Source organism: Pleurodeles waltl, chromosome 1_2 (genome assembly GCF_031143425.1).
Source record: "Pleurodeles waltl isolate 20211129_DDA chromosome 1_2, aPleWal1.hap1.20221129, whole genome shotgun sequence".
NCBI lineage: Eukaryota > Metazoa > Chordata > Amphibia > Caudata > Salamandridae > Pleurodeles > Pleurodeles waltl.
The window spans coordinates 1,087,995,706-1,088,009,610 of NC_090437.1; the positions used below are offsets into that span (position 1 = coordinate 1,087,995,706).

At 42.3% G+C, this 13,905-nt stretch overlaps 1 protein-coding gene across 2 annotated transcripts in view; it reads right to left on the bottom strand.

The window, feature by feature from the left end:
- The window catches only part of LOC138248172 (sodium-dependent phosphate transport protein 2B-like), a 158,737-nt gene extending 146,654 nt beyond the window's left edge, over positions 1-12,083 (bottom strand). Inside the window, exons 1-2 of one of the 2 annotated variants that reach the window (XM_069202151.1) lie at positions 11,868-12,083; positions 7,952-8,008 (exon numbers count right to left, since the gene is read on the bottom strand). In XM_069202151.1, the coding sequence (XP_069058252.1) occupies positions 7,952-7,963 (12 nt within the window). In that variant the 5' untranslated portion in view covers positions 7,964-8,008; positions 11,868-12,083. The remainder of the gene's footprint in view (positions 1-7,951; positions 8,009-11,867) is intronic. The other variant, XM_069202152.1, reaches the window with a different exon arrangement.
- Positions 12,084-13,905: the final 1,822 nt, after the last annotated feature.

Genomic DNA, 13,905 nt, shown 5'->3' on the forward strand with positions numbered 1-13,905 from the left:
TGTGCCCTCTGTAGGATCACCTACACACATACGCAACTAGAAAACATTTTACTGGGCATTTATTCTTGCACCAGGACAGGCCTAGTTACGATTCCCTACAATTTTATAGGTAATCTTTTTTAATTTCCTTAGCCAATCTACTATAGTATCTAAATGAGGGAAGTCTATCTCATCCTCCTGGACATAACCATAGTTGGACCTGGTGTAGCAGAAATTACCAATAACTAAACTATATGTTCCCCAAAGTCCCTTTCCCTCTTACCAGTCATTACTAATAAAGTATACAAAAGAAGAGAAGCTTTCAGGTGGTCCACAGTGCCCATTAAGCTTTGTCCTATGAATTGTATAGTATCTCTCAGTAGTTTACTGACAAATATACATCCTCATGAAGTAGAGCTCACATGACCAGTATCTGCAAGCAATAAAGATGAAAAGAGATGTCAAAAGATGCACAATTTACAGTTCTGCAAATATCCAAAAGGCTGAAATTTCTATCTTTGGCTCATGAGGACATTCTCCTTGTGGGATAATACTAGATACCTGCAGGGAAGAAGACCTTCATCAAATAATATACTCAAGCTTTAATGGATCTCATCCTTTGGTTGAAGACCCTTGTCGAATGTGTGGGAAATTGGGTATTTGGTAGACTGGGGAGTGAGCCCTGGTCAAGCAGCAACCACAATCCTTGTAAGGCATACACAAACTCCAAATTAACCTGTGCTCACCCCTCTGGTAGCTATGCACAGAGCTGCCAGGCTTAACTTAGAGGCAATGAGTACAATATTTGTGCAGCACTTCAAACAGTAACACATTGAAAACACTACACAAAAAGGATACTACACCAAGTTAGAAAGGACAAAAATCCAGTCAGTAGAACTGGAGATATGAATTTTTAATGAACTCAGTGAAAAGAGCTCCAAAAAGCACAAAATGCCAACTCAGGATAGCTGGTCATGCTGGACTGGGTCAAAGTCCCAAGTTCAGGCTGCCACAATAGAGTGCAGGTTGGCAACAGTCCCCAGATTAGTCCAGCTGAAGTTTTACCTTCTCAAGACAGCACCAACATTGGAGAGGGCAGCGGGGTGCAAGCAGAGTATCACAAGATGCTGTCAGAGTACAGTGAAAAGCAGGCTGGGCATAACAAGTGGGCAGGCTGGAGTTTCACGTTGGCCGTCCCCCATGAGTGGTCAATGTTGGAGTGTGAAGAGTCAAGCTGGCAGCGGTTCACGTAGAATCGTGGTGAGGTCTCTGTGTCAATGGGCCCATTTACGGGTGGGAAGAGCCCAAAAGCTTGATTTCAGTATGCTAAGCCACACCAAGGTCCAGGACCTGAGGAGCACCACTTGGGGATCAGGAATTCACTGCAGCTGGGTCCAGGGGCTGATGCAGGATGTTGGGAAGCCTTTTATTTCCTTGAGACTCAGATCATGAGGGCAGCAGACTAGTACTTGGGGTCACTCCGGTGTCTTGGGTTCAAGATGAAGTATCAGGTCCAGTTCTCCTTCCCCTGGCAAAAGGGCACCAGGCAGCGGGTCCAGAAGTGTACTGAAGAGTTGGTGTCATAGGTCTGGTATTCATACTCAGTTGTGCCTTTAAAGTGGGGAGAAACGTCTAGAGGTGTGCCTTTGAAGTGCACAGGTGCCCTGACTTCCAGGCCCTGGCTTCAGACTAACTACAGGGGGTATGCAGTCTTTTGTGTGGCAACAGGACACAGCCTATTCAAGTATGAGTGCAGTTTGGCACAGCTCCTCCTTCCCATCCTGCCAGTGACCCATCCAATCACACCTAAATGCCCCATTGTGTGTGGCTGTCTAGGAGGAATACACACAGCCCACCTGTCAGCTACTTGCAGTCATGAGACGCAGAGACAGACTGCAGGAACCAAATGGCTAAGTCAGAAAATGCCAACTTTCTAAAAGTGGCATTTTCAGAATTGCAATTTTAAAATGTGACTTCACCAAAAGTTAGGAATTTAGATTCCACTTCCAGAGACACAAAACACGAACTGGTTACCAGTTCCCATTTGGAAATTACACTTATAAAAATGTAATAAAGCATCTCCAATGTTAACCTATAGGAGAGGTAGGCCTTGCAGTACTGTTTTTCACTACCAGGAAATGTAAAACTTAAAAGTCCATGTCCTACAATTTAAATACATCACACCCTGCTCACTGGGAAGTCCAGGGCCTATCCCAGGGGTGACTTACATGTATTAAAAAGAAAGATTTGGTCCTGGTTTACTCTGCCTGTTTACTTTGCCAGGTTTAAAAGGCAGTTTTAAACTGCACATACACTGGCTGCAATGGCAGGCCTGAGACATGTTTAACGTGTTACTTAAGTGGGTGTCACAATCAGTGCTGCAGGCCCACTAGTAGCCTTTAATTTACAGGCCCTGGTCATAGGCAGTGCCATTTTACCAGGAACTAACAAGTACATTAAATATGCCAATTGGGTATAAGCCATTCTAACATGGTTCAAGGTGAGAGCACAAGCACTTTAGCTCTGGTTAGCAGTGGAAATGTGTGCACTGTCCTTAGGCCAACACATCAAATTAATCAAACAAATAGGAAGAGGAAGGCATAAAGTCTGGGGATAACCCTACAGAAAGGGCCAAGTCCAACAGAAGGTGTCTGCCCCTGCTGCCTTAAAGGTGATTAACAGTTATTGAATGTTCTAAAGAATATGGATCTTTCAACAAAGGACAGGCTTGCCTAGATGCATCCAGAAGTTTCAAAATCATTGTTCCAGTGAAGGTGGTCTCTTGAGATCTGAAAAAGGACGATGTGATTTGAAATGCTGATACGAGGATTAAGATTAGTGCATCCAAGTTGGACCATCTACAAACAATGGCCACAATCCTCCAAGTTTTTCATTATTGTTGCTAAAGTAATATCTAGGGAGTTCTTTTCAACGTTTAAAATCTCAAATCAATAATTTCCAAAGGCTCCAATTAGCACACCTTGAGTACCAGGGGGAGAACATATCAAAGGCCAGCTGCCTAACTGCAAATGTATAATGGTGAAACTTCTTGAGGCTAGTGCCTCCTGTTCCTCTGATCCTCATATTTTTGCTGGTCCAACTGAAAGTTTAAATAGCTGTCCCCTGGACGGAGTTCTACCACAATATCAACTGCAGATTATCGCCCTGCAAACGTATTGATTGCCACTATATTAGCAAGGTAAATCTATATATGGAAAGTATAAATTTACTATTATGTACCTTGACTAAATATACATATGTTCAAGGTTCATAGTTCTGAAGTTAATAATAGTAAATCTGCACTTGCATATACTTACCTTGATGATATGGTGGTAGTCAGTGTTCTGCACTCATATTTTCTGCAGGGTGATATTTTGCCACTTGATGATATGACATACAACATCGCAGTGTTATCCATCATGTTTTTCTTAAAGGGCAATCAGCTCATTCAACTGTATACAAATGTCATCTGTTCCCATGTCCACTTCTTCTGAACTGGTCTGGAGTCCAACATGAGCCTACAGGCTGTCCCCTGGCATCCACTGATATTAATCTCTGGGTATCTGCCTGAGAGCGTGCTTCTAATGAGGATGGCCAGAGCATGGTATTACTGTCAATGTCGTAGCAAGGGTGTCACATGCTTTCTAATGCAAGAACAAAAAATAGCAGCCCTACCAACTGGTTAGGTACGAAACAGATATATCTGAGCCCCAGTGCTACTGCACCTGCTGCATTAATGACAACTGTATCCTTACCGTGACTAAGATCTAGACTTCCTGTGAATTTTGAGCCCAATAGGAATGAAAATAGACAATAAGGTACAAAGATGAAGACATCTCCATTGTAACAGGAACTCATGCTGCTGTATATCTCCTAACCAGGGCCATGTATTCTCTATCACCCCTGAGTTTGGGGGAAGAGACAAAAGTTTAATCACGTACTCCCACTGTACAGTCCCCAAAAAGCAGACAGCTTAAGTGGATTCTTTTCACTTATTCAGTGGATGCTCGGGAGCAAAATCCGGATGATGTTCTAAAAGAGGCATCATCAGGACCACTATCTTAATCATTGCTCCAAGGTTGGTGTTCTGATGCTCATCTTGAATCTGCATTTAGTCGTCTGGATGGTTAGTGGGTGGAGATGTGATTATGCTTGCACTTTGTTTTTTATTAGGTTAGGCCTGTGGCCCCTTTCTGATATCATCAAAGACTGACTGTATAAAAGTCACCTCTAATTTGGGTTTTATGATCATCACTTGACTGAATTAATTTAAATGTAGCAATGTTATGGGTAACTTAAACTAAATAGTGTGATCACCAAGATGCTCCAGCCAACTTGTATTTGAGAATGGCACATTAAAGCACTTAGAGATGAGTGTGACGGCTCATCATTTCCACACTGTGTGTACAGCGTAAATATACAGGTTCAAATGGAATAAACTCCTAACTCAAAAAGGTCACAGACAGGCTGGAGGATAGCTAACTCTGTAGCTGGCCCATCACACCTAATTTCCTTGCAATGGATGACCATCAAAGTGTATCCTCTGTATTCAATGGACTTCGGTGCCTCCAAGGTGTGGGATGGAAGCAAACTGGTGGAAGCAAGCAGTGGAGGATCAACTCAGTACGAAAGTCCTCAAAGGTTCCTATCATGAAATTTCAGGTAAATTTAGAAAATGTGTTTACACATTCTGAAAATCTAAAATAAAACGTTTCCTCTGCTGGGCATGACGCTATCATAATTGTTAGGGGGAAGGTGCACCGGGGTCAGAAATCATCAAGATATGAGACGAGGTGTAGCCCGTGCTGTAGACCTTATGGTTTATCCAGTTAGGAAACTAAAGTGAGGTAAGAAAATATTAAAACTCACTAGCTGCTCACTTTTTGTGTAGCAAAACACAAAATTTAGCACATGAACATCTCCAGATGACCATGCACACAAATGCTTTGTGAGCAAAGGAAGATACAAATATCTGCAAAGCGCCGGGTTAGTGATGTGCAAATCATGGCCCAAATTGTTTTGTAACTCACAGCTCTACATATCAAGCTTGATTAGTAGATAAAAACAGACATTAAGGCAAAGGATGCTAAAATAAAAGATGAAGCTAATGATTTGTACTAGAATCACATCAGCTTCACACCATACTCTGCAATGAAGGATTCTTCCCTGTTAATATCACAGAACATGCTCATTAAGAACATAGTCAAATGTTTGGTCACAGATGTTGATAAGAGTAGAGGCTGTTGTTTTTTCAAGTGAATAGATGTATTCTGGGGAGCTAGAGAAACTGAACATTAGGTGGGCAATGGACAGTGATAATGTGGGTGGGACCTAGATTATTTATTAGTGATCACCATCAAACCAGGTACTACTGTTTCTCAGCACAGTGCTACGTAAATGAAGATGAGTCCTACCCAGAGGCAAGCAAGCAAGCTGGCCCTCATGTTTACCAAAACCCTAGTCTGACACTGGTGCCCTTTATGGACAGGGCAATGAGGGAATCCTAGAATTTTACCAGGAAGATGTAGGAGTTGGCATTATGAAGCCTGCTGAAAACTGGTCCAGGTCCTCCCTTTTTATTCCTCTATTGTGTTGCATTCCTATTTGTAAGAGGATCTCACAAGAAGTATGTTAGATATAAATATTAACACTTGTGTATCACACGTTTTTATGCCTCCACAGCAGTTGCAAAAGTAGCAGAGAAAACTATCAGGGAATGGACGAGGTTGTCGGATATAGGAATCTATTTAAAAACATATGGAAAGAATAAAATGTTAACCTCCCTATATTGAATTCAACGGGAATAAGCGCACGCCATAAGATCCAGTTGTGTATATTACCTTAAGGCAACTTATGTTAATGTGAGCTCTAAATGAAAAAGTGAAACCTACTGAAAATGTTCTTTGATGCAACTAGAACAGCCGGATTTGCTTAATGCACTTGAAAAAATAGTTATTTGTGCTAAAAGTCAGTGTCCCCTAAGGTAAGTAGTCTCAGAAAAAGGACATGCTAAGGATGAGTTCTGTTAAAAGATAAACCACGCTGACTTTACATCTAATGATGTTAGTGCCAAATGCTTAATAGAGGCTTTTGAAGAGTAGCTGAAAAGGCAATGGAGAGGGACAGCTTACCAACCAAAGTGAGCCTGGTCATTCCTTCAAACTCACAAAAATATGGTGGTTAAAGTTATTATGGATCACCAAGATTTAAATTAATTGAGAGTTTTTGAATCAATCCACCTCTGATCGCTCTGATTCTAGTTGTAGCCTACCACAACATGCTTCAAACTGAGAATGCAACAAATTCCTTCAAGTCACATGGTCCCAGATTGGTGTTGCTTGCCAGCATTTACAGTACATATTTGTAATATATTAGTGTTTCCCACCCACACAATTTCTGGCCACCTGGCAATCATAGATGATTGAATCCCAGAACGGTGGGGGCAGCAGTGGGGCAAGGGGAGCCTGTAAGAATGCAGGACAATGGCTCTTAACAAGAAGGGGTATCAGTGTACCCGGGACTATTAGAACAACCCCAAAGGAGTCAATGGACCCAAATGTAGAACGTTTTCACATGAATATCCTGTGGCGCATTGTGTGAATGTGAAAATACAGTGCAAAGCCATGTCTACTAAAATGGGCCTGCTGTAGTTGTTATTCCTTGTACCAGCTGCTGTGTAAAAGCAGGCTGCCATGCGCCACACACAACGTCGCACGATGGCGTGGAGGTTGTGTGGCTGCGTGCACTTTCCAGCTTAGGATTTGTATGGGAAGCTTACTCTTCCGGCACAAATTCCTATGCATAGTCAGCAGCAAAAGGGTCAGATGCATTTCGTGTGTCCTGTGTGCTGGTTTCTAGGGAAATAAAAGCATCCCTCCTATTTGCTTGCTCCCACTAGTCCTTATTTTTGACAAAAAGTCCAGTCCAGTTCAGTAAACCTATGGTTGTTCGTAGAAATAGCCCTTTGACACAAAGCACCTTGAAGTGAATTTGGCACTATGAAAATAATATATTTCCAGGACAAAACACATTTAGCGCTGGAAAGTAAATCTCTGGTGTTGCATTACGTCACTCTCCATCACTTTATATCACTTTGCATTACACTAGTTTGGGCCAGCATGTTCTGCATTTTGGGTGCTAAGCAGTAGGATATCATTACATGGAGCCCTACATCATGAACCCATCCACCCCATACTCAGGGAAGGTCTGGAGACATTGCTCCTTCGAACCTAACTCTATAGTAAACAGAATCTATACCCTCTGCTTCGTCTTACTCTCTCCCATTTTATTCCCGCACAGTCATTAGTGAAATGAAAACGCATGAATACATCAAATAATTACTGTCCTTATTATAAACAGACGCACGAAATTCCAGGGAGATTTATGGGTGCATATTTGTTCGGGGGAGGGGTCTCCAGTCTATCAAGACTCAAGAGGTCCATGTAGACTGTGACCTAAAAAAGGAAAAATACATTTAGGAAAGGCATTGTGGTTCCCCCTGAGACTGACAATCAATAAAAAACAGTCTCGGGCTGTGACTGGGGTCCAATACATTGTGGTTTCGCAAGACCCATAAAACAACCACACGTTTTCAAAAATCCCACTTTAGATCTGTCACTTTAAGATCAGATTCATCGCTCTGCTCTGTAAAGTACTTCGTAAATCAGTCAGACATAAACATAAACAGAGTTCTTGCTTCACTCTGCAGTACAAAGCACCATTCAGGCCTCCAGAAGATTACCCTGGCAGAAACATCAGCCCAGGCCCAACGAACCATGATTGAAAAAGCAGCCATTGAATCACCGCAGTGCAGACCATTACCAAGCACGTCCCCTCTCAGGACCCAGCCAAGCAATTGTACCTTAACTGCTTATTGCACGTATCGGGGGTAAAAGGGTAAAAGCAATCAGCGTATTGGTTGAATAGAGAGCGCGAGGAGCAGGCTAGGCGTGCGTAGTGCCTGCGTCAGTACCTTTTCATCCATGTTAATTAAGGTGGAGCGGCAAACGAGCTGTACTGGAAACAAGTACTGTAAAGCAATCAGTTTGGGAGAAATAGAAATTATCAGCATACGTTTAGACAAACTTAAACCGGTATTGTGCAGTCATTAATTGTACCATAATTTAATAAACATTGCAATCGTTCAAAAAAGATCAAGGCCCCACGAGGTGGGAGAGGTAAGAGGATAACAATACTTTGGTGTCTTCCCCCGGTGTTTGTGACGGAAACTGCTGATCTCATTCAAGTGTGACTTATTTTTTGCACAACAGTAATTATGCGCCACCGTTTTACACTGTTTTCCGTCTGCGGCCTGCTAATCTAGCCGGACTAGAGGTTGTGTTGACAAGGGCGAGCACACAGCAGGGCCAGCGGTGAAGGGCAAATAGCGAGAGGGGTGAGCTGAGCTGTTTAAGAACACAGTGAGAAAGTTGAGAGTAATTGTAGTCTCAGAGATACAGAATTATAAACAGCGTCATCCCTTCAAAGAGAAGTGTGACCGAAATGTTAGAAAGACTGGAGAGTTTGAGATAAAGTTTCTGCTCTGATAAAAGATCTGACCTGGTGGTTAAACTAAAGAACCTGGAGGCACCACAGAATTCTGATCTTTATAGTTCCCTCACAGGTGTACTGGTGCCTCATGCCACAATGAAAAGGTATGCATTTATTTGATGAGGCCTAAATGGCACCAACATGTCACTTAAGCTGACATCAGTGTACTTTGTTGAACACACAGAATGTACCCTCACAGTTATTACTCACTGGTGCGTTATCTAATATTATGGGATGTGGTTGTAGAAATGAGGCGTTTACAGCGCAATATCCTAGACGTTGTTTGTAGTGGTAAAGGGTGTCATTTGTGAAAATGCAGGCTTTGCAGCAGCATAACCGCAACTTGCAAATTACACATTGAGAGTCAGGAAATCATTTCTGACTTGCAAAATGTTTTTTGTGGCTAATTGCAGATGGGAAGGAGAAGGGGCGTGAAGTGGATGTTAGTCTCCTCCTTCTGAATTGCAATGGTATGCATCAATGATTTGCAAACTCAATTGCAGCTGCAAGCCCTTAATGGGATAATAACCTGTCAAGCCAAGGTGGAAGCTCTCTGCATTGACAGATTCCACCCTATGAAGGCCAGTTTCCGGCAGTGGGGGAGCAGACCCTGGTCCAGGGAAACACTGCATGGCCCCCTGTACTTTTTAACTGAGTACCATTTTTTGACAGCAGTAGCTGCCCGTGTAAGTAGAGTTGCTGCTTTAAAGATAATGTCAGCATTCAGTGAATGTGATTTCATTGTAGGAGGTCTGATGTACTTCACAAAGCCTTCATCTCTGCCTTTGAACTCATTCACTGGCGTTGCAAACGAACCCTGCCGCAAACATATTAGGCAGGACTTTTTGCAACCATGCTCAAATGTTGGTTTTGTATTGCATTCAAATAGTATATCAGTAGCAAAGCGAAACTCAGTTAGGGAGGCAAAGCAACTATCCAACAAACACTGGCTACTTAGAGAAAGCAACCATAGTAAATCGGGCCCTTAAATTTCTATAAATTAGTTCATGATGTGTTCGTAAATATAGGGTGTTTAATTTGAGATACAATCATAAATGGTAATAGATGACGGTGTGATATGTCAAGTGCCCTATTTAAGTTCTGAGATAAACGGGAGTAAGTAATTACTGGAAACAAATTGGTGTATCATTTAAGTAGTGCATGACTTTTAGATTTCATGCTCTTGTGTACGCTGCTTTATAAACCTGGCTCCCTGCTAAACATTTGCAAAAAGACACATCTTATCCAGAATTTATCAAATCCTATAATTTGCTGGCATTGAGGCAGAGACCAATTTTCCCATGCGGTTGAAAATCTGCGCTGCCCACAAGTCGCCAGCAGGATTCAGCTCAAGGTAAAACATCAGGATTTCTGATTGCTTAAGGCTACAAGAAATTTGCGACCAGCCTTAAAAAACGTTTAAGATCACTCTAATAAAAAACCCACCCCTAGCTTTCCGAAAATTAGGTATGATGGCAGGGTGCTAAAATACCCGGGCCCATGTTAATGAACTGGTATTCCTAGATGAATACTGATGATTCATCAATGTTGGACATTTTTAGAGAGTAGAAAGATTGGACCCATTTGAATTTGCCTTTTAGACTAGCAGCTCTGATTATACACTTTAAATGTTAAAAGTAAGTGCATTATGTCTGATTATCGGAAAAGTGAGGCAAACTATGCATGATAGATTTAAATCTGATATGATATAGCTTGGCAACATTTTCAAGATTCACGAATCCCTGTGAAGGAAGCCTCAGAAATCTATGCAGGTCGTACAATTCTGAGCATAGTATCACTTCTCAACATTTTCTCTTCTAGAATGTCCTGCTCCCATCTGGGAAAATCCTTACACGGCACTTAATCAAAGAATTTGAGTTATTGCAACTTCACACTGAATTTGCATATCTGGCACAGGACTTTATACCATTGAATTTCAGTTTTTAAGCTTGGTGTGAGGAGCCATTCAGGAACGTTTGTGGGTAGTTGGAGTTGTGAGTTATCCAGTACAAAGTATCTGGACAGCTCTCTGTCTACGCACCAGGAATAGGTCCTGCCCTTTCCTTAAACGTATGACAAATGCTCTATTAGCAGATTTTCTATGGTTATAAAAGGGACGTGGGGTCAGAAAGTTCGCCAAATTTGAGAATCTCAACCCTGAGTTCCCCTTTTGTGGTCATTAGTTACACTTAACACGAAACACTTCGCAAATTGAGGTCTATCATATTCTAGACTCAAAGCCTCAGCAAATTCCATTGACATAACTTGCTTCCTCAGCAATGAAATATATATAAAACAGAAAACAAGAGAAAGCAGTAACTTTGAAAATGAATCAGACAGTCTTGATAAAAAGATAACATAAACCAGTGTAGAATGCAGCAAAATTGAGTGAAAGCCATCGGCATCACTCATTGAAGATTTCAAAAATACACGGGCAAAGTATAAAATCTTTCTTTAACAATCATAAGCTACAGTGAATTCACAAACTGCACTGAAAATGAATGAAAACAGGGCGTGTGCAGCCCAACAATCAGTATGACACAAATCACTTGAGTGCCATACTGTTTACTTGAGTGATATTGCCATGGCGGTATTCAGATTTGTTGGCAGTAAAACAGGAGAACTATTGGAATTTGGTGTGTAACGTGTTGTTTAGTGAAATACATTTGGTTGCGACGAACAGCCCGTAATATTGAGCATTGTACAAATTTCAGCTTTATATATTGAAAAAGCACCACAACCACACATCTATCTATGTCATCCGATTAAATGGACACGACTGGAAAATTGAACAGGTGTGGGGGGTGTAACGCAAAATGATAAGCCCCCATATCTCACAGCCCTACACTGGCTTTGGGATGAATGCGCCCCCTTAAGAATTGGGGGCCTCTTACAGTGTTTTTTGGGGGGAGGCGAGGGGGGGGCGCCACGACCCTGTTGTCAGTCACTTTTTATCTCAAAGTCCACATTCGTGGGCGCTACGGGGCCTGCAGATCGATACAGTGTGAGATAGTATTGTTTATACATTCGCCTCTTCACAATGCCATTGGAGAACCGAAATTAATACTGTACAGTGGACACCCATATGTTTTACTAGAAAGGCAACTCGCATCCAACTACCAGAGTTTTTTCGAATTTTCACAGTTGCACAAATTATTATTTTGTTCATAGAAATGCGACAGCGGAAAACGACACCCCTCGAGCGATAAATCCAAGCAAAGCAACAACTTTCCTAATCTATTCTTAGGAGTCAGAACATTATAAAGCACAAGGGAATGATTCCACCGCGCGCTCCATGTGAAAAGATGCGCGAGGGCGCGCGAGAGGATGTTACTCACCGGGCGCTGCTGGCAGCTGGTGGCTTGGAGGAGGGAAACAGCTGTCCTGGCACCTGTATTTATACAGAGGTGGGTGCTGAGCGCAGCTCGTTTTCAAGGCACGGTTCTGTTCCTCCCCTGCACTCTTTCAGCACAGCCTACCCGCGCACCTCCCAAAAAGAGCACGTTCAAGGGCCCGGTGACGGAAGTCATCAGCTGTGAAGCCACTTTCTGCGCTCTACCAGTAACTAGCACACCCCATTAACCGGCGCATGAAGGGCCTGGGAGGTGAAGGGAAAGGGCGTGCGACAAGCCGCATTAAGTTACAGTTTTACCGATACAGAACCGCAGGCATGCCCACTATAATATACGAAGGTGATACTCAAAGTGCAGAGCAATTTATACAGCATGCCAAAAGGGAGCCTGAAACGTACGTTCATCATCAGGCGTTGGCCAAGCTTCCAGCGGCTTGGCGGCCTAGCCTAACCCTCTGGCAAACAGGAACGAAGCGTCTAACAAGCGAGTGGAAAACACACAAGAATCCTTTAAAAGGTTATGTCAATAGCAACTGCAGGGAAATGTTACACAATCGAGCGACGGTAGAACGACGATGAAGCGGCTCACCTCAAGTCTTTATAATTTGGCGCTGCACCAGCTTTTCAGGGCTCGATTGGACAACAAAGGCAGCCCACCTGCTTAGAGAGACGGCAGGAATGCACCATTGCTCAGTAGATATGGCACATTCCTGCTCTGTCCATTTGACGCAGCATAGCAAGTTGTCTTTCCTGCTGCATTGCACTGCATCAAATCTTCTTAAATCCTGCCCCATGTGCCAGATGATAAACACTCTTCACAAACACTAGGTAAATATATTTACATACAAGAGGTATCTGCTATAAGATTCACTGTGCTCCAATGCTCCATTCAGTGTCAATTTAAGGATTTTGTGGCCCCACGAAAAACATATTTTTTGTGTCACTGTTTAGAACAACTTTGAATTTCATTACCCATTTTTAGGTAAGCGCACACGCGTTTTGACTTCTTGTAAGAATTGTGAGCTTTTAATCATACCCACTGCACGCCCATCACTTTCACTCTTTCCTGGGCTTGCCTTTCAAAAATCCTTTGTTATCATTGGTAAATGCTTACTTTTGTCCCTCCTGGAAGCGGTTTTGTTACCGCCTTGCAGACTGCCCCTGTTACATGGATAATTACACGATTTCCAATACGTTTGACTGCGAGCGAACTTCTTTTTCTTTTTGTGTCTCTCCTTCGAGCTCATGGCGGCCATGGCACTTTGAATCGGCTCGTTTATGTCAACTGTTTTACTTTTCATTTTCAATTTAAGTGGCAACAACAGTCCAGTTCGGAATTTACAACGCTAATAGCTCTAACTCAAGCAAATGCAGGGCCCAGTGCAATGCAAATGCTTGTTTACTACTTCATACCCTATGTTGCCCAATAATATTGGATTATATGTTAAAGATTAAGATAAAAAAATATACAGACGTTAGCTAGAGAGAAAGATCACTTTCCCAGTGTCCGATTCAATATTAGGGCCATTGGCAATAGCCCACTTTGCCCATGCCTTAAAATGTCTCTGACCTTCACTGATAAAATGGCAACTGAAAGCTTTATGACAGGAGAAAAACACCTAATTAGAATACTGTGGGTATAAGGCCCATCACTGTTCATATGCCAGTTAATATTTCACTACAACATCTGTGTTTGTGATTAAAATACAAATAGAATTGGTGTTTCCAATCGTGCCAGGGCATATACAAAAATATGTGACTGCTGGGTGCCAATAACTATATGTAATGTATCTTATAAAACATTCCCGATTGCTGATGATAACAAAATGCTTAATGCGTCAACCTCTCTAGAGTTATGTTATGCATATTAAAATAGCGCACAACTCATCCGGGAGGGTATTCTGGCTGTTGGACCTGACATCCTTATTGTGGTTGTCCCCCAATTTTTTGCCCTCAAGCCTCCTGTTTTTGCTGGCTTTAGGACTCTGTGCACTTTACCATGCTAACCAACACCAAAGTGTTTG